The 25,358-nt window shown below is 34.9% G+C and overlaps 2 protein-coding genes across 3 annotated transcripts; one reads left to right on the top strand and one right to left on the bottom strand.

The window, feature by feature from the left end:
• Window positions 1-10,453: 10,453 nt before the first annotated feature.
• Window positions 10,454-15,443, top strand: LOC113732812 (serine--tRNA ligase). Its single transcript, XM_027258796.2, has 10 exons — window positions 10,454-10,670; window positions 10,804-10,949; window positions 11,050-11,120; window positions 11,518-11,679; window positions 11,770-11,875; window positions 12,688-12,881; window positions 14,072-14,175; window positions 14,301-14,484; window positions 14,585-14,764; window positions 14,912-15,443. Exons 1-10 carry the CDS (start codon window positions 10,531-10,533, stop codon window positions 15,119-15,121), a joined length of 1,497 nt encoding a protein of 498 aa, XP_027114597.1. The 5' UTR covers window positions 10,454-10,530; the 3' UTR covers window positions 15,122-15,443.
• Window positions 15,444-20,879: 5,436 nt separating this feature from the next.
• On the bottom strand, window positions 20,880-25,088 carry LOC113732813 (uncharacterized). Of its 2 annotated transcripts, XM_027258797.2 has the most exons (6): window positions 24,889-25,088; window positions 24,725-24,767; window positions 24,490-24,570; window positions 22,757-22,943; window positions 21,679-21,946; window positions 20,880-21,301 (listed from the first exon to the last, which is right to left on the bottom strand). In XM_027258797.2, exons 1-6 carry the CDS (start codon window positions 24,943-24,945, stop codon window positions 21,095-21,097), a joined length of 843 nt encoding a protein of 280 aa, XP_027114598.1. In that variant the 5' UTR covers window positions 24,946-25,088; the 3' UTR covers window positions 20,880-21,094. The 2 variants fall into 2 exon arrangements, with proteins under 2 accessions (XP_027114598.1, XP_071936946.1); XM_072080845.1 differs by lacking the exon at window positions 24,490-24,570.
• Window positions 25,089-25,358: the final 270 nt, after the last annotated feature.

Below are 25,358 nucleotides of genomic sequence, written 5' to 3' on the forward strand. Positions count from 1 at the left end.
AAAAAGGTTTGGAAATGAACAACTGATAAGTGCATATTTTACATGTTTTGAGTGTATTTTATTATTTAGTTTTGGTGTATTTTAATTACTTTTATAGCTAATTAACTAAGTTTCTAGTGAAAAAATGCATTTTGTGATTTAAGTATCAAAAGTTGCATTTTTATGGATTTTAATGGTGAAAACTTCATATTTTTGTAGGTTTAATGATTCAATCATCAAATGGCATGAATTGAGAAGATAATTGGCTGATTAATGATGGTTTGAAGTGATAAAAAGAGAATATGAAGTGCAAGAGAAGAAATGCAATTAAAGGAAGTTTTCAAGCTTTGATATCTTGTGGTAGTTCTACTATATCTTGAGTTACAAGTATCGGATTGAGATGATTCTTATACCATTTTGAAACTAAGAGATATATCTACATTTCTTATGAAGACATCAAAGTCTAGTTCAGTCGTTTTCATTGCCAAAAAGTCTAAATACAGAAGTATATTTTCATGGTCGAAAGCTGAAACTGGGTTCTGACTTCTGACCAATCGAGGGTATGTTGGTCATTTCTCAGTCCACAAAGTTCCAAATTGGATGATTCTTGATGTATTGGAAATCCAACTTAAAGAGCTACAATGTGTCTGTTTTATACAAAAGCTAGTTCAGCCTCTAACATCAAGCAAATATCAGTTGAAGTTGGACAAAAAACAGAGCAAGGATGAAATCTGTCCAGAAAGTGCAAACCTGCAATAAAGAAAACGTAGGATACAATACGTGACCTTAGGTCACGTATTCTAGTTTTTCTACTGCAACTTTCTCTGCAACTTGTTTTGAATTCACACAACCTTTCCAACTCTTCTACAACTCAGAATTTCAGCCGTATTTGACCAAAAAGAGTGTGGAAACTTGGAGAACAACTGTTGGTGAGTTCAAAAGCCAACTTTACCAACCAAGAAACAACTCACCTTAAGCTTGAATTCTCTATAAATAGCAGTCTTTGGGGAACATTTTCACAACTTTGGAAGGCTAGAAAAACTCACCAAAAATGTAGTCTTCACTAGAATTTCCTTAGTTCATTAGTTACGATAGATTAGTATAGTTAGTGTAGTTTATCCATCTTGTATTTGTAGTTAGATTTGGATGAAGATCTGAAGAGCAAAGATGGAGAATTTGAAGCTCATGACAAGGATAACTTCTCTCCTATCACTTTCTCTTTTGTATTTGATTTCATGTTTGACTATAATACAAGTTTGGTGTTTGTTTTCATGTTTTGTTAAAGTTTATGGATGAACTTTCTATATCTTATTAGTGATGTTTACTTGGTTATTTGATGATATTATTTTGAACAAGTTATCTATCACTTTTGCTTTTCTAATCATGATTAACCAGCCATGAATTGTGATAATTTTAAGGTGTTAAGTTTGCAACGAGAATTGGAATTTAACACTAGTTCAAGGGAGTGATAAATCTAGGGAGTATACTCATGAGAGTAAAGGTGCACCTATGTGAATTTAGTGACTTGTTTCATGTAATTTCATAGAAGAAATGAACTTGTAGTTAATTTCATGACCACCACAGTAGGTATGGCTTAGCTACAAGTATAGTTGATTCACTATAAAAGTAGGTTTCACATACATTAGGAAATTACGCCATAACTAATCAAGATAATAGCATTCACTTAACCGGTAATGTCATTTGCAAGAGTAGTAAGGAATTCCATACCTTTAGGAGTTTTCTATTGTATTTTTGTTACTTTTATAGTGTAGATTTAATTCCTTATACTTGTAATAGTCTAAGTAATAAAGGAATTTGAAAACCACCGGTAATTGACAATCTTTCCTATGAGATCGACACCTAATACCCCTATGTTCAATAAACGACTCGTATACTTGCGAAAAATCACTTGTGGGGTATTTAGAATTTTATAAATGTAAAATTTGATTGTGGATGAACTAATTAATATATGTATATCCGGCGCTTATCAACAACTCCTTCGAATGTGTGATGAGGTAAAACTTCTATATTGCTCCCTCTTCCTAGCTAGCTCCTTCTCTGTTACAAAACCCATAAGCTTGATCATGATACTGCAAACATGTTATTTATAATAGTTAATAATTTTAATCTATAAAACGCAATACATATCAGATTCTAAAATTCTCAATAACAATTAATAAAACCTTTGATAAGGGATATGAATTAGGAAAATCGAAAGACAAACAGAATTACATATGAAGAAACAGAAGACTGCAAAAAATACAAGAAACTTGGTTCTGAACTCAGGCCCTCCATGGTTGGAGGTGGTAAAAATGATCAACCAAAATATGCCAAAGAAATGTTGTCTTTTGACATGCACCCATGTTTTCTTTTGTAATTATGTAATTTTGTAACTGTTCACCATGTACTTTTCCTATTCCCGCACACGCACCTTGCACGCATATTCAACTATGAGAAATCCATAATTTTTTTTTCTATTTTTTCTTTTTCAATATCATATTGTTGCATAATATTGTTGTTCTCATGATTGGGTCACATAATTTTCTATTTTTTCCTTTTATTTTTCTTTTTCCAATATTAAATTATTGCATATTATCATTCTCCTCATGATTGTCACACAATTTTAATTTTATTTTCCATTCTGAATTGTTTGTAATGCATGTTCATGGATATTAGTTGCTATAACTCCTATCTCATAACCCTTCCATGACTTCGACCAAATTAAGATTCATGCGAAGAAGCACCAACATCTTTTCAAATTTGAAGATTGAGCTTCAAACTCCAATCAAGGATGAATTCGAGTGGTCGAATTCCTTCAAGGTAACCATCTTTCTCAGTTGATTTCTTTTAAATTTCCTCATTTCATGGTTTGGACAAAGAGGTTATATTTATTTATGGGGTTATTTCTCATTGGCTTAATTCTTCGGTAAGATCTTTTGTTTGTCTTCACCTAATGAAAAGAAATACGTCATCACTATTTTATGGATAACTATTGCTACAAGAGTTTCCTTTTAGCAAATAATGGAACTAAATCATGAGCTAATGGAAAAGTCGGCTTGTTCAATTGAATATGAATTTTGCACGGTTCAATTCCAAGATCAAGAAAGTTATAAAGAGCCACTTCCTCGTTATTATCCATGAAGATAATTTATCATTCTTGGTAAAAGGTTTATGATTTTCATTCCAATATCAACACATCTTCCTAAAGGTAGAAAATGGGAAGTAAAAATTGTTTAAGAAATGAGTGGAATCTTGGTGAGATTAATTAAAGTTTACTTAGAATTTTAATTCATAAAGGAGATAAACTTCCAATTGGAAAATGAAAAAAATAAAAGATAAGTTGGTATCATACCTTTCAATGCAAACAGCAACAATTGCTGCAGTGTACCCAGAATCCCATCTGCAATGGGGCAAACAATAGCTGCAGTGTACCAAGAACCATGGTATCCTTGTTCATCACTTTTGACCTCCACCATCATTCCCTTGCTGAACTTCTCCTCTGCGTTGCCACTACATTTTACCCTGAATTTCAAGTCTCTAGACTTTATCTCCATCTTAGCTGAACTCCTCTGCAAATCAAGCATCTGCTACCAAAAAATGAGAAGGGCAGTGAAATGCACAATGTTCATCTTAAGAAGTATAATATTATCTTCACATGATGCAGCGCAAGAAACGGAAAAGATTTTCTTGGAGAAAATAAGAACGTGAAGCAGATAAGGAAAAATGACAAGAATAATACTTTGGGAGCTGCAACCCATTTGATCTTGATCCAATCTTGATGAGGCCTCAATTGAACGTGTTCAAAATCAATTTTCTCATTTGTATTCCCAAAAAAAACCTTGTACTTGAAGCCATCATTGACTTCGGATATATGACCCACCCACCAACCTTGCACTATCTAATCCTTCACCTATGTATAGTCCAACCTGGTTTTGCTAAAACCCATCTAGGTTCTGCTGAATTCCATCGAGAAAAGATTTAAAAAAAAAAAAAAATAGATTGTGCACACAATGTGCGCGCAATAACTTGATAACAATTGTCTATAAAATAAATCAACGATGACATATATATGATTTTTGACATTTAATCTTGGCGAAGAATGGTAGTTTAACAATGCAAGGAATAAGAGATCCTAGATTTTTTTTCTTTTTAACCAACAAAGCTGAATATTGCACTGATTCATGTCTAAAGGCCAACAGCTTCACTAATGACAGTTCAAGCCTAAGTTTCTATAGTTATACTTAAGTAAAAGTCTATTGCTAAGTCCCATTTTCCATCAACCAGAAGCAAATAAATACACTGAGCAAACAAAACAGTTCTTAGCCAGAGCCACTATGAGAAGATCCTTCTTGGTTACCCACAAAACAGACGACGACAATAGTAATGTTATCTGTACCACCTCGTTGATGTGCTTCCTGCATCAGACTTTTGGCCGCATCCTTTGGATCTTGAATGGGCTTAACCATAGAAAGGGTTATAAACTTGTCTAATCAAACCAAACACTCTAGAGTTTATAATTGTTTGATTATTTTAATGAGTTTAAAATTTTACTCAAATTTGATTTGTTTATTTTCTGAGTTGAGTTTGAATAACTTTTTATCAAACTTAAATGTTATCGAATATAAAATATTATTCAAATTTGATTTAATTAATTGGTGAACCAAATTCAAACCAGCTCTTATCAAACCAATTTTTCCTTTTCCAATATCATATCATTGCATATTATCATTCTCCTCATGGTTGTTACACAATTTCAATTTTATTTTTCATGGCTATTGGTTGCTATAACTTCTATCTCTAACCTTTCCATGACTTCGACAAAACTAAGATTCATGCATAGAAGCACCATGATATCCCACCAACATCTTTTTCAAATTTGAAGATTGAGCTTCAAACTCCAATCAAGTATGAAATCGTTCAAGTGATTGAATTCCTTCAAGGTAACCATCTTTCTCAGGTGATTTCTTTTAAATTTCCTCTTTTCATGGTTTGGACATAGAGGTTATATTTATTTATGGGGTTATCTCTTATTGGCTTAATTCTTTCGTAAGATCTTTTGTTTGTCTTCACCTAATGAAAAGAAATACTTCATCACTATTTTATGGATAACTATTGCTTCAAGAATTAAATGTCTTGGGTTCTAATCTTCCAGCCCCTTACATGTTTCTTAAATCGTACTGTTTCCTTATTAGAAGAAATTAAAAAAAAAAAAAAAAGAAGAAGAAAGCGTTGATTTGCCAATACTATGCTTGGTTCTCCAGCATAATGAAAATGTTATACAACTACTCGTTGACAAATAAGTTGGGACTTGCCCGTGTTTAATGGTGATATAGGTGTTATTCTTGCAACATATAATTGCTAACGTGCCAAGCCCTTAGAAGTTGGAACTATAGAAGACATTGTGAAGAACTTGTTTCCCTCACTAGAGAAAGCAATTGTTGAGGTTCCTTGAACGACAATTTCTCTGTTGATCTCAATGAGCTTCCTCTACAAAAATTTTATTCTTAGTTGATAACTTGACATGTCTCTAGGATTGGTCATGCATTTTCATCTATATATTTAGGCAAATAGTACATTAACAGGGGCTATGCCTCAAAGTGGAATAATTGCAAAAACTATATACCTAAAATTTATCTAACCTATCATATATATATATATATATATATATATATATATATATATATATATATATATATATATACATACACATACTATAATTATTACTCTCCCTTACCTTTATATACTTTTCTTATCTAATCTTACTTACTCTCCCTTATATTTATTTATTTTTCCTAATTAATCTTACATTTCTAAAAATATGACACTTGAAATATATCTTAACGAATTAGATAGATTCTATATCTTATGTTAAAAACAAAAAGTAATAAAATACCAATTTATGATACTCAAAATCAAATAAGAGGAAAAAAAATCAAGAAGGAGAAGTCCACTGGGCCAGACGTATCTGCCCCAGCAGATTGAATTTCCATGGGCTGCCACCGCAGTCCTTCCTTCTAGTCCCGAGTCACAGCCCAGCGTTCCTCAAAGGCCTTCACTGAGTAGTATTTTAAGTCCACTAAACTGGTTTTGCTTTACACTCGGGAAGCCTTTCTTTCTTTCTTTCTTTTCCTCTCCTTGTCATGCATCGCCTCTCCGGCGGCAATGGCACAGGAATTCAAAAGCACAGATGATGCTGTTGGTTCTGCTAACAAGCAGCCTGATGAGAGTGAGCCGGAGTCAGAGAAGGAACAGGAAAACAAAAATATAGGAGCCGGAAAATTTTGCACAACATTTTTCTAGCCATCGAAGATGATAACAAGGAAGAGTTTATTAGTTGTGTGAAGGCTGCGGAAAACTCTTCTTTAATCAAATCAGATGAAAGAGAGTATCTGTTGCCAATCCAGGTCCTGTGAAAGTGTATCAGTAGGGAGGCAGTGAAGTATGCAAAAGCATTACTCGAAAAAGCTACTGCTTTGGATGTGGACATCAATGTTATTACTTTTGGAGACATACGCCACCTCCATTATGCGGCAGGAAACCTGTCTTCCATGATGATGGATCTTTTTCTCAAACTAGGAACGCAGCCGGATGTTAGGTGTGACAGTCCTGATGAGTATTATCATACACGGCAACCCGTGGACTTTGCTCTTGATTCACCGAGAAGTGGCATTTGTTGGACCAAGGAACAATCAATTTTCAGATTGCTTTTTGAACTCACCTCACAAGGAAAGTCATGACGCCTTTGAGGTTACTTTTGAAGCATCTACCCCCTGCACAAGCTTCTGATCTCTTATGCAAGTATGCTGTTGATGGAAAGATAATTGAGTTGGCTGCTATATATTTAGCAGCGACAGAGCTGATGAGAAGTTAATTGAGATTGAAAAATTGTACATGCCTGTGAAGGGGTGATGATTCCTTGGAGGAGAAAATTCCGCTACGTCAGTTCATTCTTAATCAAATCATAATGCTTTCAGATGAAGAATGCAAATCCATGGTAGTTGGTGACTCAGATTTGGCTGAGTGCAAGGAAAGGAAGGACACGATGATGTCTGTTATGATCATGTTGCTTGAAATTTTTCTGAGGATGGGTAGTTCTTCAGGTTATGCTTGTAGAGAATGGGAGATGATGAATATGGGGCGTGCTGTGATTCCTGAAACTATTGGAAAGATTCTCAAGTCAATGAAGACTTTGTGTTGACGGATAAAAATCTGTGCAATCTGAGCCGGTCTGCTAGAGAGAATGCTTAACATATACAGATCCATATCGGTACAGAAGAACTAGCTACCCTGAGAAGGTTTTGGAAACAAGATTGCAGCCACACTGAGTGTGTTTGGATTGAGAAATAAACTGACTGTCTCTATGAAACAATGGCAGATCCTGTATTCCACCATGATTGTGAAGGGGCCCAAGATTCAGAAAGACTTCGAAGAGAATCTGAAAGGCTTCCACGTGAAACTTGATGAACTTTGGACACCAGAAGAGTCTCTCTTCAAATTGATTGCGATTCTCTGTCTTCCTGAAATGAATGAAGTACTTGAGACTTGTAGAGTTCTTGCAAAGAAATCCAAAAGGTTAAATGAGGTTGCTTGCTTTTATGCCAAGAATGGGAAGATTGTAGGATTGACAGTTCTTCTAATTGTGGCGCGAAAGAAGGTCATGCTTCCCATTTGTTGAGCCTGAGGCCTACCCTAAGAGATTCTTGACATTCGATCGGTTCGTCAAGAGTGAATTGGCACAAGAAATTGATTTGTGGTACAGGTTAATCGGCAGAAAAAGGGATGAAGCCAAAAATTTAAGCAATTTGTGTGAGAAAAGGAAGTCTTATATGATTTCCAGTTTGATGACTTTGCTTCAAATATTTGAGAGGGCTGGTTCTAACCTGGAAGACTGTCTTAAAAAACTACGACAGACAGGGAAAGTGGAGAAGGATGAGGTAGTTGAAACTGTTAAGTTGCAGCTTGAGAATATGCTGGTTTGAAATTGAAATATGAAGACATCAAAATAAGCAACAAAGAATATAGGTCAATTCTAGATTCCTCGGCCGGATTGGGTCAATTGATGGAAAGTCTAAAGAAAAATGCTGCAAGTACTTTGGAGAGTGGATCCGGTGGTGCTAAAATCATTCAACCACAATTCTTATCAGGTGGTTTTCTCGTAGCTTATTATACATTTGGAATGCCAGATTCGATCAGGAAGCTTCTATATTACCATTATCGACGTGAAGCTGATAATTTGTCATTCCCAGTCAATCCAAAGCGTGCATTTTGGATTTCTAAGGCTCCATACTCTTCTGGTTTTCCAAAAGCATTGGCGAGAAGACAAAAAGAAACTACTGGAAGTAGAGTTGAATCATATGTGCACAGGTTCTATTCCAACAAGAAGTTCACAAGCTTGGCATCAGCAATTAAGAAGGGAGTTAAATATGTGTAAGTGAAGCACAGTTTGCAGGGTAGGGAGCTTGTGTTTCAGTAAATGCGAAGCAGATTATCTAGGTCTTTGATGTTTTAGTGGAGCGGATGTTTCTTCGAATTGTCAATGTACTTGGCAAGGAATTGGTATTTGCTGTCTCGAGACTGCTCTTAGAACTTTGAAGTTTGACAATCTTTGCTTGTTTTTGCGATTGTGCTGAGAATACTGCAGCTAAACAGGATGTAGATTAAAAAGTGTGGGGTTGTACAAATGAAACGGGCGTCATCTTATGCACTCTCTCTCTCTCTCTCTCTCGACCTTACACCATCTTATGTTGAAGCCGGATTTGGGGCAGGGACGGTCATCAGTATGACCGTCCCTGCACGGTTAAAAATTTGTGCGGCTGAAAATTGGCCCTCAAAATTTTGTGCGGCTGAAATAACACCATGTAACTCGAAATCCGCGTCAAGTGTGGGGCCCACCACTATCTGTTGTGAAAATACATCCTGTGAAAAAAAAGTTACGCGCAGTTGAACCAATGTTACGCGCAGTTGAAATGAGCTAAAATTGGCAGGGACGGTTGCACTCCGTTGAAGCCCAAGATGTAGAAGTTTTGGGCTCTAATCCCCTTGCCTACGTCCCCGCTGGAAACAAATTATAAAAAAGTAACATGTACAAGAAAGATGCATCTCATAATTGCAAGAGGATATGCATGTCATGAATTTCACATTGCAATGTTGGGTTGTATTCGACAAAATTAAAGTCCAAAATTTAAAATTTAAAATTTGAATTCATTAAAATATTAAATTGTTAAGCAATATTAAATTTGGTACATTTGATAAGTGAATAGTTTATTTTTGGACACTTAATTAATTTAAGGAAAAATCCTTCAAAATGCCTCTTACATTTCGTTAAATGAATTTTTTCTTTTTTCACTTCTAAAATGTTTACTTTACTTTTCTTATAAATTCAAGTTAATAAAATTTAGTCCCAACCTATTTTTTCAACCGCTTTTTAGCCTCAAATCAGCATGTGACTCACCTACAGTCACTTTTTATGTACAAAAAGTCAAACCTCACTTTTTTAGTAACAAAAATGAGTATAGATTGGGTAATGTCCCACCTTTTGGGAAAAACAATGAAAATGATTCAAAATTCGATCCATTTTTTTAAGGATAAAAATGAATATGTATCAGATCATTTATTTAATTACAAATAAGATCTAACAATTTTGTCCCCAAAAAAATGACCATATATGAGTTATGTGATGAATTTAGAGCAACAAATGGTTGAAAACTCAGGTTAAGACCAAATTTTAGTAATTTGGTTTTATAATGGATGCAAAAATACCATTTAAAAGTGAAGGACTAAAAAAATTCATTTAGCAAAATATGAGAAACATTTTAAACGATTTTTTCTTAATTTAAATTTTCTATTTTTTATTATCAAACGTGTTAAAACATGTTAAGATCTAAACTCATTAAATTAAAGTGTTGAATTGAGTTATTAAACAAGATCCAAATTAGCTATTGCTACCTCTTAAGGAACAATATCTGAGAAGGGTTTTCAGCAGTCGTTATGATTATTTGCTATGAAACTTGTTGAGGAACTGTCTAAGATGTCTTGAAATTTAGACTCGTAGTTGTTAGAGCTACAATGTAGCTAGTTGGAAGTGTGGAATTTTTGCAAAACTGATTTGTAAGAACTTGATTCCGTCACCTTTACAATTTAGTTCAAAGCATGAGGGATCGTGTTGTATATTTTGAAACCATGGAGGACTTTTCTGTGTATTAAACTTATCACAGGGGACTTTTTTGTTTTTAACCCTTTTTAAAATAACTCATTTTCTAATTAAGTTCAATACACTGAGTTCGAGTTCGAGCTCAACTGTGCTTGAATTGCTCGAGCCCAGACTCGAGCCCAAACGAGTCAAACTTGAGCATCTCAAAAATGTTAACTCAATCTCAAGCAGTGCTAAATTAAGTTAAGCTCAAACTTGAGTATAGCATTGCTCCGATCAACTCGATTCATTTGCACTCTACTTGAAACCTCAGTTTTTTTTTTTTTTTTGGACAATAAGATTCTCAGTTTTACATTTTTAAGCGGCCTATTTATGGTCCTTCACGGTCGGTGAAAATATTTATGTTTAGGTCGAGGGTTTACTTTTGTTTGAATCCTCTGCTTCTGCTCCACCCTCACTTGATCCTCCGCCCCCTCTCCCCGCTCCACCGCCCGTTCTCCTTACGGATAATCAAATCTCCTTCGAACCCTTTTGTTCCCAGGTATTCTCCTCCTCCATCTTCGCTTCACTCCCAAGATGAGTCAAAATTCGTGATTCTTGAACTTGAAACTTTGGTTTTTGGTTCTTATTCTCATTTATTTTTTATTTTTTTTCTTTGTTTGGGTGAAATCCAGGGAAATCAGAACAATGTTGGACTTAAATCTGTTCAGGGAAGAGAAGGGATATAACCCTGAAATCATAAGGGAGTCGCAAAGGCGCCGTTTTGCTGACGTAAAACTGGTAGATGAGGTTATTCAGCTTGACAAAGAATGGCGTCACAGTGAATATTCCATCTTCTCCATCTGTTTCTAGTTTTATATATTTCTTATCTTTTTGGGAATTTTACATTTACTTATTGAGTTGATTGTTTTTCTGTATAGAGCAATATGAGTTGGACAATTTGCGCAAAGATTTTAACAAAATTAACAAAGAAATCGGCAAGCTCAGACTTGTGAGTTTCCTACCCCTTCATTTACTCTTATTAAATATTTTGTGGCTGATTTATGTTAATGGGTTTCTCATATATGTTTGTGGAACAAGGTCATTGAGAAAATAGATGTGTACTAAAGGTTTTTCTTTTTTTCTTTTTTTATTATCTGAGTTATTTCTGTGTACTGAGGGTTCTGAAATTTCCTTTCTTTGGAATGAAAATAGTTAAAAGTTCTTTCTATGAATGATTTCTGTGATTTTTGGTTTGATAGTTGTTGTGGGTTTTCAATATTTTTCATATGTATCTGGAAGCATATGTTAAGTCTAAACCGCAAACAATTGAATGAAGTGAGAAGAAATTAGAATAGGAGATGATAATTTCCATTTAGCTGAAAATTTTGTGACTGAATTTTTGGAAGTCTGGTGGAGATTTGACTGAAGCAATTAAAAATACGGAAGAGAACAAAAGATTGATAGCAGAGAAAGACGCAGAAGTTGAGGAGGCTCGAGTAGCTATGAATGCAAAACTGGAAATTATTGGAAATCTCGTGCATGATTCAGTTCCAGTTAGCAATGATGAGGTCTGTAAGGATTTCTGCTACAGTTTTGGTTGTTGATGAATTTCAAGTTAAGCATTGTTCTGGATTGCTGAAATTTTGGAGTGTTTGTAGGCAAATAATGCTGTTGTTCGATCGTGGGGAGAGAAGAGAATTGAGCCAAATCTGAAAAATCATGTTGAACTCGTTGAACTTCTTGGTATTGCAGATACCGAAAAAGGTACTTTTATTGTTTTATTGAGTTATTGAGCGAATGGTCAGAGTAATATATTGTGCATTCTTTGGTTGCTTTGCTAGTATACTGGTCAAAAATGCTTGTTTAGGGCAATATTCTTCATGCAATTTTTGCTTGAGGCAACTAGTTATTCAAATTTGTATGCCACGTGTCAGTTTCGAGTGTCCAAAGTTTGAACTTTATGTTAGGTATCAGAGCTGACTTGTAAAAGCCTACAGCATTGTATCAACTTTCTTATATATGCCCAGGATGACAATTACGTTTTATGATGGGATCAGTTCCTGTCCGACTGGTTGTATTTGCCTGTATCTGATAATTACAGTTGTAGTCTATTGGAAATTACCTCAGAGCTGTCATTGATGGTTTTGTGTGTGTAAGATCAAAGACAAGCAACTTGTCGTGGAATTACTTTTATATTCAACTACATATGATGCCAGCATTCACTTTTTTCTTCTTCTATGTTTAGGTATACTTTTTTAGTCATTATACATGTACCATAAGTTATCTTCTTCATGGGGTCTTTCTCTTTCCTTTTCCTGTGTCTTTCTGTTCCTTTTTGTGTCTTGTGCTGTTTAAGACAATGCATAATGCCATACCAATATAGTAGTTATTGTTCTTTAACATGAATTTGAAAACTCTGATTGGTATCTTTGAAAATTCCTGCTGCACATGACTAAATTTTGGTGATTAATTGTCATGTTAGGTATCTGAAGGTGGGGAAAGTCATTACATCAGGAGCGAGTTTTCTTTTTCCTTTGCATCTTGTCTTTTAATTCCATCATGTCTATTATGTTTAGGTGCAAATGTAGCAGGAGGCAGAGGATTCTACTTGAAAGGAAATGGTGCACTACTGAACCAAGCTCTTATAAACTTCGGTCTTCATTTTCTTAAAAAAAGAGGATTTGAAGTATTGCATACCCCATTCTTCATGAGAAAAGATGTTATGGCTAAGTGTGCTCAACTAGCACAGTTTGATGAAGAACTCTATAAGGTAACGCTTATGCTTACAAAATTGACATTAGAACCAGCTAGAAAAACCACTTTTGTTTTCTCAACTTATTCCTTTATGTTATGTCATGTATTTTACAATTCATATGCCCTCAACTTGTGATTCATATAATGCTCGAAAGATGTGGGGGGGGGGGGATGTCTTAAAATCCTACTTAATTGGATAGGTAGATATTTCCAACTAGCACACACGGAAGTTTCTACCTATATAGAGGTCTTTAAGCGTCATACACACTATATGTTTGGTGCTATTTTCCAAGTCTTACACCAAAGAGTTCTTTCTGCCTTGGCATATAATTTTGGAAATACCAGGTTTTGTTCTCTATTTTGTGCTTATCTTGCATCTATGTTTGATGGAAGTCATGGCAGTTGCCAGAAGAAGAATAAGAAAGGGCATCTGTGCTATCCAATTTCTAATTATTTAGGTAATCATTAAAGTCAAGAAGAGAAAGGTCTCAATGACTTGGATTTAATTGCATTTTTTAAGTAAATTGTCATTGTTCAATCACATGTCCATCTGGACATGTCGGAGTGTTAATTTAAGTTGCCATTATGTAAATATGTGCTTTGGATCTTTGTCATTTGGTGAAAAGTCACATGTTACTCCCTGGAGATTTTCTTTTTGATGGTCCTACCATTTCTTGTAAACTGATCATTTGAAGTGTTTGCAGGGAAAGTCCAAACTCTAAAATTGAAATCAACTTCTATTGTTTGTGTGTCCATACATCTTTCAAATCGGGGTCTAAGGATGCATTAATATTGATTCATCTTGATTGGCTTCAAATTTTCTCCTGTTATTATTGTCTGTCCGTCCGTCCCTTTTTATTATTTTCTTATTACCTAACCTGCAAGGCTTTTACTGTTTGCTTTCAATAGGTAGGCTTAACCGCATTTAATCTGACAAATTGAGATGTCTAATTCTTTTTCTTCAAACTTTTAACTTTGATGTCCCAGTTTCTTTTACAATTATACTCGTATAAACAAATATCTTTTGGTGGAACTGTCATAAGTTCTGATCTCTCATTTTTTTTTTGGTGGAAGCACCATTTAGTTTGAGCAGTTTGTCGTCGGATTTTTATCTTATTCAAGAAATAATGCTTGACAATTCATACCATGATTTCAAGTCTGGATGGTCTGGTCTTTCAGTAGCCTGATAAGTTGTTTGCTTGATAGGTAACTGGTGAGGGAGAGGACAAATATCTGATTGCTACAGCTGAGCAGCCATTGTGTGCTTATCACATGGATGATTGGATTCACCCAACACAGCTTCCTTTAAGGTATGGCATTTCTATTTGAATGCTTTCTCCAAACATACGACTAACTGGAATTGCTTTATTGACTGGATGGTTTTGTAAAGTGCAGCTGTTTGCTTTGCCTGATTGTTATTGTTGCTATCTGGCAGATATGCTGGATATTCATCTTGCTTCCGTAAAGAAGCTGGCTCCCATGGTCGTGATACTCTTGGAATTTTTAGAGTGCATCAGTTTGAGAAAGTAGAGCAATTCTGTATTACCAGCCCGAATGGCAATGACTCCTGGGACATGCATGAAGAAATGATGAAGAACTCAGAGGAATTCTACCAGATGGTATGGATTTTTACTTCCCCAAATAGAAGGACTGCACTCTGATGTTCTCGAGTTTAACTGTGTCTTTCATGAATCTTACCCCTTTCTTTTATATTTGCAGTTAAAACTTCCTTATCAAGTTGTAGCCATTGTATCTGGTGCCCTGAATGATGCAGCTGCTAAAAAGTATGATTTGGAAGCATGGTTTCCGGCCTCGAATACCTATAGGGAGCTTGTTTCCTGCTCAAATTGCACTGATTATCAGTCAAGAAGAGTAGAAATTCGCTATGGCCAGAAAAAGGTGAAGTCTCATTTTCTCAATTGTAACTGCACATAATACATTAATCATCCATTTGCATTTTTTATCAAGAAATTACACTACACCTGAATAGAAAGGTCTATGTGAGTTACTTTTACAGCTGCTATAAAGTGCCCTTTGCTTTTGCAGAGCAATGAGCAAGTCAAGCAATATGTGCATTTGTTGAACTCTACACTGACAGCTACTGAGAGGACATTGTGCTGCATTCTTGAGAACTACCAGAGGGAGGATGGTGTTGAGATACCAGAGGTGCTACAGCCATTCATGTGTGGAGAGACCTTCCTTCCATTTAAGAAAACCCCAGCCAAAGAAGTAAAAGGGAAAAAATCCAAGCCATGAAGGCAGTTAGTTTGATCCTATTCCATTTTTCCAAGATCTCTCCTCACACGTGGCTTTTTGGGGAAACTAAAGGTGAAGCAGACCCTGTAAATGAGGTCACAACAAAGAAAAGACAGGAGCAATATAGAACTGTAAGGTTAAGCGTATGCTAACGCATATCTGGACAGTTAGATTGTAACTTTTGCATATTGGTGCATTTGCACCAGTAGAGGTTTTATTCCTGCTACTTATCTTGACACTGCCTACAGATGATCTTCAAAAAAATTTCTCTAGTTGACTGTATTTTTTATGAAATACCAGATATCAGATTGAGTTTGATGAATTGTTTCACTTATGAGTTATTCAATTTTATATGCTCTTTAAATTCTTCTGAGTCAGGAAAGTGAAATAGCATGGTATACTCTCTTTTTCAGTATGCTTAACCCTTGCTCCCAACCATTCCACCCCCTTTTTCCATGTATAGCTAAAGGCAGTGCGAAGACCTCTGTTTTTAGCTTTGAAGCCTTTGATATGCTGCAACTTGCAGTTATGCGCAAAACATACATACTATAGTAAAGAATTGTTATAGTAAAGAATTGATGCAAATTCCAGCTCCTTTTGTTTCAAGCGCATATTAGTCCACGAATATGTTGAAAAAAAAATGTCAGTTGTCTAATTCTTTACATCTCTTCAATAAGTTTGAGGAGGAAAAAGAATAGGAAGCTGTCTACTCCTCTGTCCTTTAGGGGGAAGCCCACTGTCAATTAATTTCCTCCAGATTCTTCCAAAATTTGTAACTTTCTTCAAGTATAATATCAATATGCTTCTGGGAACAAGTTCCACTTAAATCCACAATAGTGCTCAGATTAGAGAGGATATTCTACTGACTACAAAAACCCTTTTTTTTTGGTTCCTTTTTTGCACATATAATCATAGGGTTGGTCCATTTGAATGTAAATATCTATCAATCAATCCACTGTGAGAATCTTATGTGAATTCAATTTCTTAAGCCATACTCAAGTAAGATGCTTGTTTACATTATGCATTATTTGTTCAGCTAGAATACACAAGTTGTTGCCAAAACCTGATCATCTTTTCACCATAATTTGTGCAAATCAAAGGGCCTACATGCCATCTTAATTTCTTCTTAGGACATTTTTATATTCCTTGGTTGACTCCAAAAAGTTGCCTTGTCAAATCCAGAATGCATGCATGTTGAAAACTAGCAAATCTAGATCATATTTTAAGTCATAAATTGTTAATCATTGATAATTGTCTGTGTTTCTACGTGTTTCTATGTGTTTACTCCTTTTCCCATTTGGACTTTTCAGTCTGCCACTTTCACAATTTCACAATTTCACAAAAGGTAATCTTCTCTGTTTTTTTCCTTTTTTCTCTTTTTCTTTTTGTTTTTTTTTTTTTTTGAATTTTTGCGTTGTTCCAATGAAGCTTGGGCACGAGTGACATCATGACAAAGGCTTTTTGACAATTTCTAAAGTCTCATTAGCCCAAATTCAAAAGCAGACTGGACTTTAAAAAAAACAAAAAATAAATTCAAAAGCTTTATGGAACCAATAGTCAAAGAGAATAGCCAATGGAGTAAAGTTAATTTACAAAAATTGCAGTATCATTTTATTTATAAATATTTGTTATTCAATTGAAAACCACAAACACTTTCCATCTAGAGTGCAGATATTTTTTGTTCTATTTGAGGTGGATACTTTACAAATTTTAGTTTGCTTTTTCAACAAAATAGCACCTGTAACATCACTTATCCAGTGAAAAAAAAAGCCCTTTAATTATATTCATATTTGCTATGCTTAGAGTTTATTTCCTTGCACGTAGAAAATTATAATTGCCATTTGCCAAGACAGTTTTACAAGCAAGAATTAATACAAGACCCTGCTCGATAAATAAGTAAATAAAGAAAATAACTGAAATTCATTGTGGAGTGAAAAAAATATATATACAGGTGAAGCATGATTTCACAGTATTTGAACTCTTATAAAAACAGAAAAATTGAAAACAGATAATTGATGAGATCAATACTTGTCTCTTGATATGTTTATCCACAGCTTTCACATGGTGAATCCGAATATGTGAACCTATGATAAAGTGCTATGCAGAAGAGGAAGTGAATACAAATTAGACAGAAGAATGAGAAAAAAAAATAGACTTCATTAACATCTTGAAACCATATCTTTATCTATGATGTCTATAGCAAGAATATTTGCAGTAAATATTCAAAAATAACTTACAAATCTGAGATGGAAGAGAAAAAAGATATAAGGAGAAAGAATTAAAAACAGAAAACAAAGGGGAAAAGAAGTCTAACTAAAGTAATCTAAGATGCCAACAAAGGTTCAATATTATTGAGTAGTTGAAAAAACAAAAACTAAGAAATACAATTAAAGAATGGAGGCATGCTTTATCTACAGCTAGCCTTTGTATGTATGCTCCCTTTGAAGCACACTCAGCCCTTGAATGCTCACCTATTATGTAGAGGATCAGGACAAGATGGCACTTCTCTGTTGACGGTTGCAACAAAGCCTTGATCATTATCATTGGAAGTACTTTTATTGGTACTTCTACTGGTACTCCACATATCATCAGGCTTTTCACCATCATCCACCTTATCTTGCAGATACCTTGCTCCAACAACTACTTGTTGCAGTGCCAAAAAGCTGAGCAAAATCATGCACAAGCATCCAACTTGACATCTTTTTATTGACATGAGTGCTCCTGTAAGTGGTTCTTCCTCAGTTTCAAGGATTATATATCAAGGTTTGTGGATTGTGATAAAAAATGGAAAAGAGGGTTCTCTACCTATAGATGAATAGTGGATTATAGATCAAGTAAAAACACTAAAAAGAGAGTGATCTTGTGAAGGAGACAGATATCCTTGGAAAGCAAATACAGAGAGTAGGGTTGTCTTGAGGGACGGCTGAATTATGGAAAAGGAGTTTGAGCTTCTTGGAAGTAAAATATAGTAAATCGGTAGACTTTTAAACGGAGTCATAATAATTGGTTCTTGGTTTTGCTTATTTTTTTTTCCCCCTTTTTCAGGTTTTCCACAGGCTACAACTGCCCACTTTGCTTCTTGGGCAGGAGGACGACCGGGTATAACTTATAAGGCTATAGAGGTGTGTTGCATATAACACACACACGCTCACAAGTGTGTGTGTATATGTCATATACATCATACTTCTATATATATAGATATGTGTATATATGTATATACATATATATATAGAGAGAGAGAGATTTTAATCTTTGTAAACAAAAAGATAAAAAGCATGCACTAGAAGAGACTAATAAGCGAGCGCTTTGTAAGACATCATTTATGCAATTTTATGCAGTAAATATACTTTTAATGTTTGTAATAGCAAAAAAAAAAAAAATGTGAAAAAATATGCAAGCAATGGTGGGGTTGGTATTTTAAAGTAAGATTTACTAATACTAAATAAATTGTTCGTACTCCTCGCTCCTATTTTTCATGTGATACATCTACAAATGGGAAGCCGCCTAGAAATACACACAATTTTGGAGCACAATCAATAATTATAGTATTCGTACTATAGATTAGTGTTTAATTTGTTTTTGTCCATGTACACGCCACTCATTAGCTCTTCACGTGTACAATTAAAGGAAGTGAACTGTCCACAGTTCCAACTATGAACAATCAACTATTCCATTATTCTTTGAACAACAATTTTGCATTACAAATTGTGTAACCTGAAATGGAAATTGTGTCCAGTGACTTAGTTGTAGATTTTCCTGAGGACCAAATTAATCATCAAAAGCACTATAGATTTAGAGGAACGCCTAACATGATCAAATTATTGAAGAGCATATACTTATCTTAAAATTTAAGACGATACTAAATCGACACTCCTGCAGTTTAAATCCACACCTAATATCTTTTAATGCTAATAAGACGAGTTATCAACACTCATGACACAAGTCATTACTGCATTAGGGTCGTGGATTTAGACTGTAGGATTGTGGGTTTAACCCATCCCTAAAATTTATGTGATGCCCACTAATATACACTTGATATATTATATAATGACTATTTGATTAACAATCATTTACTTTCTTATCTTTTCAAGCATAGAACGATAAGCAGAAGAGATTACTAAAATTTCCATATAAAGTTTTCGAAGTAAACAAGAAATTAGGTTCTTCTAACAGGTAGCTATTGGGCCCCATTAGACAAACTCCTAAAAATTTGTTTCTTTATCCACTGACAACATGAAGAATGGAGGAGCTAATGTTGAAACAGATCATATCTTGAGGTAGTTTCATAATGGAAATATATCAGAGTTTAGGGATAATGCAAATAAAGGTTTAGGGGATAAGCTGATATCTGATAACTTTATCAGACAAAACTCTACCTTATAAAGCAAAACTCTACATATAGTAAATTACATATAGTTTTTATTTTTTTTTATTAGTGGTCGAGATTGTGATGAAGAGGATCAAATTTAACTTGAGTCAGATTCAATGATGACAATATGCAAATGTCATGCAGACCAACCACTGCACGAGATTTCATAATCTTCCAAAATTTGTATGCTGGATGTCCACTTTCCAGTGGCACAAGCCACAATTTGAGGATCTAAGGTTTGACCCTACCTTAGGACTTTTCAGCATTTTGCATTATCATCTTCCTAAACTCTAGAAACCAAAGTCCTTGTTCTTTATGATATCTATGGACAGTAATAATACTTTACAACTCCCTTGCTTTAATCAAAAGTTGACTTGTCAACTTTGTGTGGCCTTCTTTCATAAACTAGGGGTTACTGCCTCTTGAAGAAATGACACGTTTTTCTAAAGCATATTCACTTGTTGGAGTTCGGATTTCTTTATATAATTTAGCAAAGTTTTGTATCTTCCTTTGTTTTAGTTAGCTTGTGGCAGCACTTTTCCAGCAAAATGAATATCTTAATATGGAGATTTTGCAACTTTTTTTTTTGCAGCAATTCTCTCTATGTCTGCCTAGATTATAAACTTATGAAGCCTTGTGACATCATGATTCAGAATAGACACATTAGTTTCTTGTCATCGAAGTAAATTTATCTTGCAGCAAGGATAGGTACGATATATACATCACAAGATTTGCGACATCTATGTTTCGCATTGGAATATACTGAACCCTATCAACGGTCGTTGTGGAATCTAAGGTCACCAACTCACCGTCATTCAAATGATTTTATAACCTGATTTCAAAAAATCAAACGCGTGTAATGGAATTTCACAATAGTTTGACTTGCATTCCTCGAGTATGTTCCTTGAGAACTTTGACTTCTCAAGCCCATAGCTGATGATAATTGTTTATACTTAAAGTGTGGAAAATACCTATCTGAACTAATTTCCTCACCCTCTCACAAACAAAAGAAGAAATGTGGCGGACAGAATTTGGTCGTGCAAAGCCAAGTGCACTGCGTTTATTATGGACTTTTTATTCTATAATCAGGTTACCTCATTTGTCAACATCTCTTCGGCTTTTTCTCACAGGACCCTTAAAACAGTGGCAAACCATATAGCAGAATGAAATTAGAAAATGGATGACTCGAGTAATTAGTCGTATCACCCTAAATTTGCTCCTAGTATAGAACGCATTAGAAAGAGGCAATCTAATTCCTGGAAGTTGGAGCCATTTTGGCCTATCTTGTAAGAAATAAAAGCCACCAGTGGCACAGAGTGTAGTCAGGACACGGTATAATTCAATATGACCGACTGCAGTTCGAATAGAGGAGAAAAAAAAGATATGGTGTACTTAAATTGCGTTGTTCATTCATTCTGTTCAAGTACCTTACAATATTTTGCAGAGACCTAAAAACTAAATGAAGTGTAACATGGGCTAATACCTCTTTGTATAGATGCTTGACTTCACATTGTCAAAAATTGAATGAATCAGCAAGGTTTTTGATGAACCTCCAATTCTGTTTAAGATGAAATGGGTGGGCGGACTCGCGATTGATAATATCATCATACTGTGACAGTGAAGAGGTAAAGCTTCAACACCAAGGCAAGAGCCAGCTGCAACAGGAATATCCCGACCACAATCAGGAACCATCTCTCACCAGCAGACTTTATGTGGTTTCTGAGATTCAGTGCAACAAAGGTTGCAGACATGAACCCCGCTACACCGGCAATCACCCATCTGACTATCTGTGATGGAATAACAGAGAGACACTGCAAGCAGAAAAGAGTCAATAATTCAGCAGAAAATCATTTCAGTAACTGCCACATAAAAAATCATTTGATCAAGGAACATCAACAGAGGAATCCGACAATTTGATGCACAAGGGGAGGCTGTCGTATACAAGTAAATGTGACTTTCATTCAAAGAAATTAATGATTGTAGGAATTTAATAAATCCACCCTCACTTAAGAAACACAGTGAATTATTAAAAGATATTTGACAAAATCATTGTTGGCTACGTTGAAAATTGCACGTACATGAAAAAGTTCTGTAAATTTTCTGCAAATTTTATGCTAAACAATATGTGCATAGTTTAAAAGTCCTTTAGCACTATTAGATAATCATAACCAGTCAAGTAGCAGCTTACCAGAGCAGGAATGAAAACAAATAGGGAGTAGCCATAGAGACAAAACAGCTGGACAAGGCCAGATGGGGCAGAGAAGTATTTGAGAATGAGATACAATCCAACAGGAACTATGGTGACGTAGCCATAGAACAAGCCAGCAGACCAAGTCACCAAATTGATATCGTAGTCCCATTCCTTTTTCTGTAGCTTGTGTGACAAGTATGTAACAAATGTGCCAATGGAAGCTGCTACGAATATTAAACTAGTGCATATCCAGAATGGCCCGTACCTGCAACAAATATTAACATAAAGCTATGAAAAAAATCACCTTTTTATGAAGTAAATGATGGAAGCAACACTCCCCTTTTGTTCCTTATGATAAACATGTATTTAAGATAAAAGGGTAGCTGAAAGTGTTCAAAATACACAGTATCTAAAAGACATTCCTTTCTTTCCAAAAGGGTGCAAATATCTAAATTTGACATATCCAAACAGAGCTAATTCAGCTATTTAATCCAAAAACTATAATTCCTAGAATCAGCACAACAATCATGGAAAAATAGTATGCTTATATGGACTGTTAAGATGAACAGATCAAGCACAATGCATCTTAAAATATCATGCAATCCTATAGAAGAAAAGGAATAGCATGTGCTCTGAAAATACACACGTTCTGTTTTCTCTTAGGAAGTACTATGTTTCTTGTGGATAGCATATATTACTCCCACTTCTTTCTCATTGTTAAAGTCACACAGGATTAATTCCCTCATTAGTCCACAATGATCTTATCAAAAATTGTAAAAAGGAGGAAGGGGGTGGGTAAAGAAGACGACGATGAAGAGATCTAGCATAGCATCACATTTAAACCAGTATACCAAGCTTCCAAATGCCTGTCAGCTAAACTCATGTTCATGACACCCAAAAAGTCCAACTATAAAATTAGCAAATAAAAAGAAGGCAGATAAATGCTTTCAAAAAAAAAAAGGGATAACTTTCTATTTTAAACGTAAACTTTGTGTTTCATATCAATTCTCACTAACATCAACCTGCCCAACCAGCAACATATGCAATATGTTAAAAAAGGAAAAAAAAATCTTACAAATCTGGCCGGTCAGCAGTTTTCTCATTGAAACTTCCTCGGAAAGGAAAGAGTGAATCTATGATCCTTTCTACCACATCAGAAGTATCAACATCGAAGTAGGGCTTATAAGCAGCTATAGAGAAAGTCCGAAACCAGCCCCCTTGCTGGTCATCATCAGATCCACTTGCTGTTTTTGAGAATGTATCTACAAATTGAAGAACACAGTATCGATCATACAACAAACTGACTATAGTTGCACTGAAACAAAAGCAAGTCCATAACTGAAGCAAGAAAAATAAATGAGAGATAACTTCCTTTCTCAGCAAATCAAAAAGAATAGGACTAATGTACAAACCAAATTATACTCTTCAAAGTTCTCAGCAACAGATTAATAGGGATTAAAAGGTGATCTAGAGCATTTCAAGAGTAAAATCAGCTGACAAGAACAATTGGTCCATAACTAAATCAGCTGGGTTTTGAATTCTAAGAAAACATATCTTACTCTATAAGCTATCTTTCATCACAATTAGGTTCAAGATAAGGATATATACACCTTAAAAAAAAAGGAAAAAAAGAAAAGCTACATTTGAACATACAGAACGAATAATAATTGTGACATTAGGATGTCAGAGGTCCATGTCAAAAGTATCAGGCAATTCTTATTGCAAGACACTCGTAGAATTATGCCCAGACATCAAACTTGCCTTGTAGCAATTTAATGAGAACATAAGAGAGATCATAATTGAAGATAAAATCCTTCAAAAAGTTTGAAGAAAGATGGCTTGTCCCTACATAACACTCGTTACCTTATCTTTTTGCAGTATTTCTATTACATGAAAAGGACAACTGCAGTAGGAAAAGGAAGATATAAAAGAAGCTATTTCAAGTAGCTGTTTAAGAAAAATCGATGTCCCTTGCAAATTTGCTCCTGAAACTAGAGATTACAAGCCCCATGATGTGGAATCTTCATCATAGCTCTTTGACTCTCCAATTTACAATATTTAGTCTGTTCTTGATTCTAACGAAGAAGAGCATCTCCTGGTACCAGCAAAGTTTTCAAAATATATAACCTTATTGCTACGTAATCCACACACTATACCAGAACAGATACATTTCCTTTGGGCCACTGAAGTTAATGAAAGTAAAACTAGAAAACATGTTTTGATTTAAACACCAAGGGAACCTATCAAAAACAATTGGTCTTGGTACGCAAATGTTTCTAAGACCCATTTTAATTATCAACTCAAAGAAACAAACTCTAATCAGACCCATCCTAATCGGCATTGAACCAACTTTTCTATACAATATGTATCACTATCTCTATCCAATTGGAGTCCATAAAAATATGTATCACTATCTCTATTAAATTGGAACCCACTTCATTTCAGCCTGCCAGTTTGTGACTAACAATTTTTATTTCTGTCTATATTTATTTCTGATACCTATTCAATGCATTTTCAAATCTAGAATTGCAAGATATACGGCCTCACCTTCAAAGATCATGCTTCCCTAATGCCTCTTATGTCAAAGTTAAAAATATATTCTACAATGCACTCTATCGTTCATTCTGATAGCTACTATAACCTTAAAGCATATGGCAAAAAACTCAATTTATGCCATCCAATCCAAAAACCTAATCATTTGCATCCTGATGTTCACCTAATAAACAGAAAGAAATGAATTGGAGATCAAAGAGTTTACATATTACAACTTATACGAAGTTCACGTATCCCTCAACTAAGCAAACATACCATCAGCATCGCGGGGAGGTCCAGAGCCACTGGAGATCTTGCCCTGCGGTGCGATAGGTGGAAATGTCTGCAAATTCGAGTCTGCAATTTTCCAGAATTCCAAATTCGATAGGTGGAAATGTCAAGCATCGGATCACCACTCCAATCATTCAAATATTACAAAATTCACACAAAAAAAGACTAGAATCAGTGAAATTCTGCAGATATCACCGAGAAATTAACCAGAATAAATTACCGGCGAATTTGACGGTGACGTGGCCAGACGATTCCGCCGCAGCCTACAGTATAAACAAAAGGTAAATTATAATACTTTATATGATAAAATCAAATTCAAAAAAAAAACGAAGATTTTAATCAAGTTTTTGATAGAAAGAAGAAGAGGCAAGAAGAAAAAATTACAGGAACAGATCCGGTAACGTTTTGACTATCAATGGGAGTATAATTGCTTGACATCATCTTCGATTTGCTTCACTTCTTCTTTAATAATCGGTATATAAATTTTTATGTAAAGGTTTAGGATTGTTAGGGACTGGCCGAAGGGGCTTTGTTTGTTGTTTCATCGGCATCAGCTGCTGGGAGAGTCGTCTGTTTGGATCTGTTATTTCTCCTTCACCAAATGGGGCCTTTTCTTTTTGGTAAGATGGCCATTTTGGTACTAAAATTTTTACTGCGTCGATTTAGTCCCTAACTTTTGTTTATGACCAATTTGATATTTAAACTTATTTTACAGTTTTAATTAAAGACCTCTGTCTAAAACGAATCTAGTTTATAATTAATTAACTAAATAGGGGTATTGTGAGAACATTACTCATGGAATTGTAATAAAATAAATAAATCATGTAAAAAAACTACTAGATAAAACTTTTAAA

The sequence above is a fragment of the Coffea arabica genome, chromosome 2e (assembly GCF_036785885.1).
Source record: "Coffea arabica cultivar ET-39 chromosome 2e, Coffea Arabica ET-39 HiFi, whole genome shotgun sequence".
NCBI classification, from domain to species: Eukaryota; Viridiplantae; Streptophyta; class Magnoliopsida; order Gentianales; family Rubiaceae; genus Coffea; species Coffea arabica.

Bases quoted from the DNA above. Each gene is read 5' to 3' on its own strand.
- LOC113732813 (XM_027258797.2), bottom strand. From the start codon at position 24,945: ATGATGTCAAGCAATTATACTCCCATTGATAGTCAAAACGTTACCGGA. The intron at 24,768-24,888 runs GTAATTTTTTCT...TTTATACTGTAG, and splicing joins ACGTTACCGGATCTGTTCCT to GCTGCGGCGGAATCGTCTGG. The intron at 24,571-24,724 runs GTAATTTATTCT...GGAAAATTGCAG, and splicing joins CGTCACCGTCAAATTCGCCG to ACTCGAATTTGCAGACATTT.
- LOC113732812 (XM_027258796.2), top strand. From the start codon at position 10,531: ATGTTTAGGTCGAGGGTTTACTTTTGTTTGAATCCTCTGCTTCTGCTC. The intron at 10,950-11,049 runs GTGAATATTCCA...TTTTCTGTATAG, and splicing joins TGACAAAGAATGGCGTCACA to AGCAATATGAGTTGGACAAT. The intron at 11,876-12,687 runs GTACTTTTATTG...TATTATGTTTAG, and splicing joins TATTGCAGATACCGAAAAAG to GTGCAAATGTAGCAGGAGGC.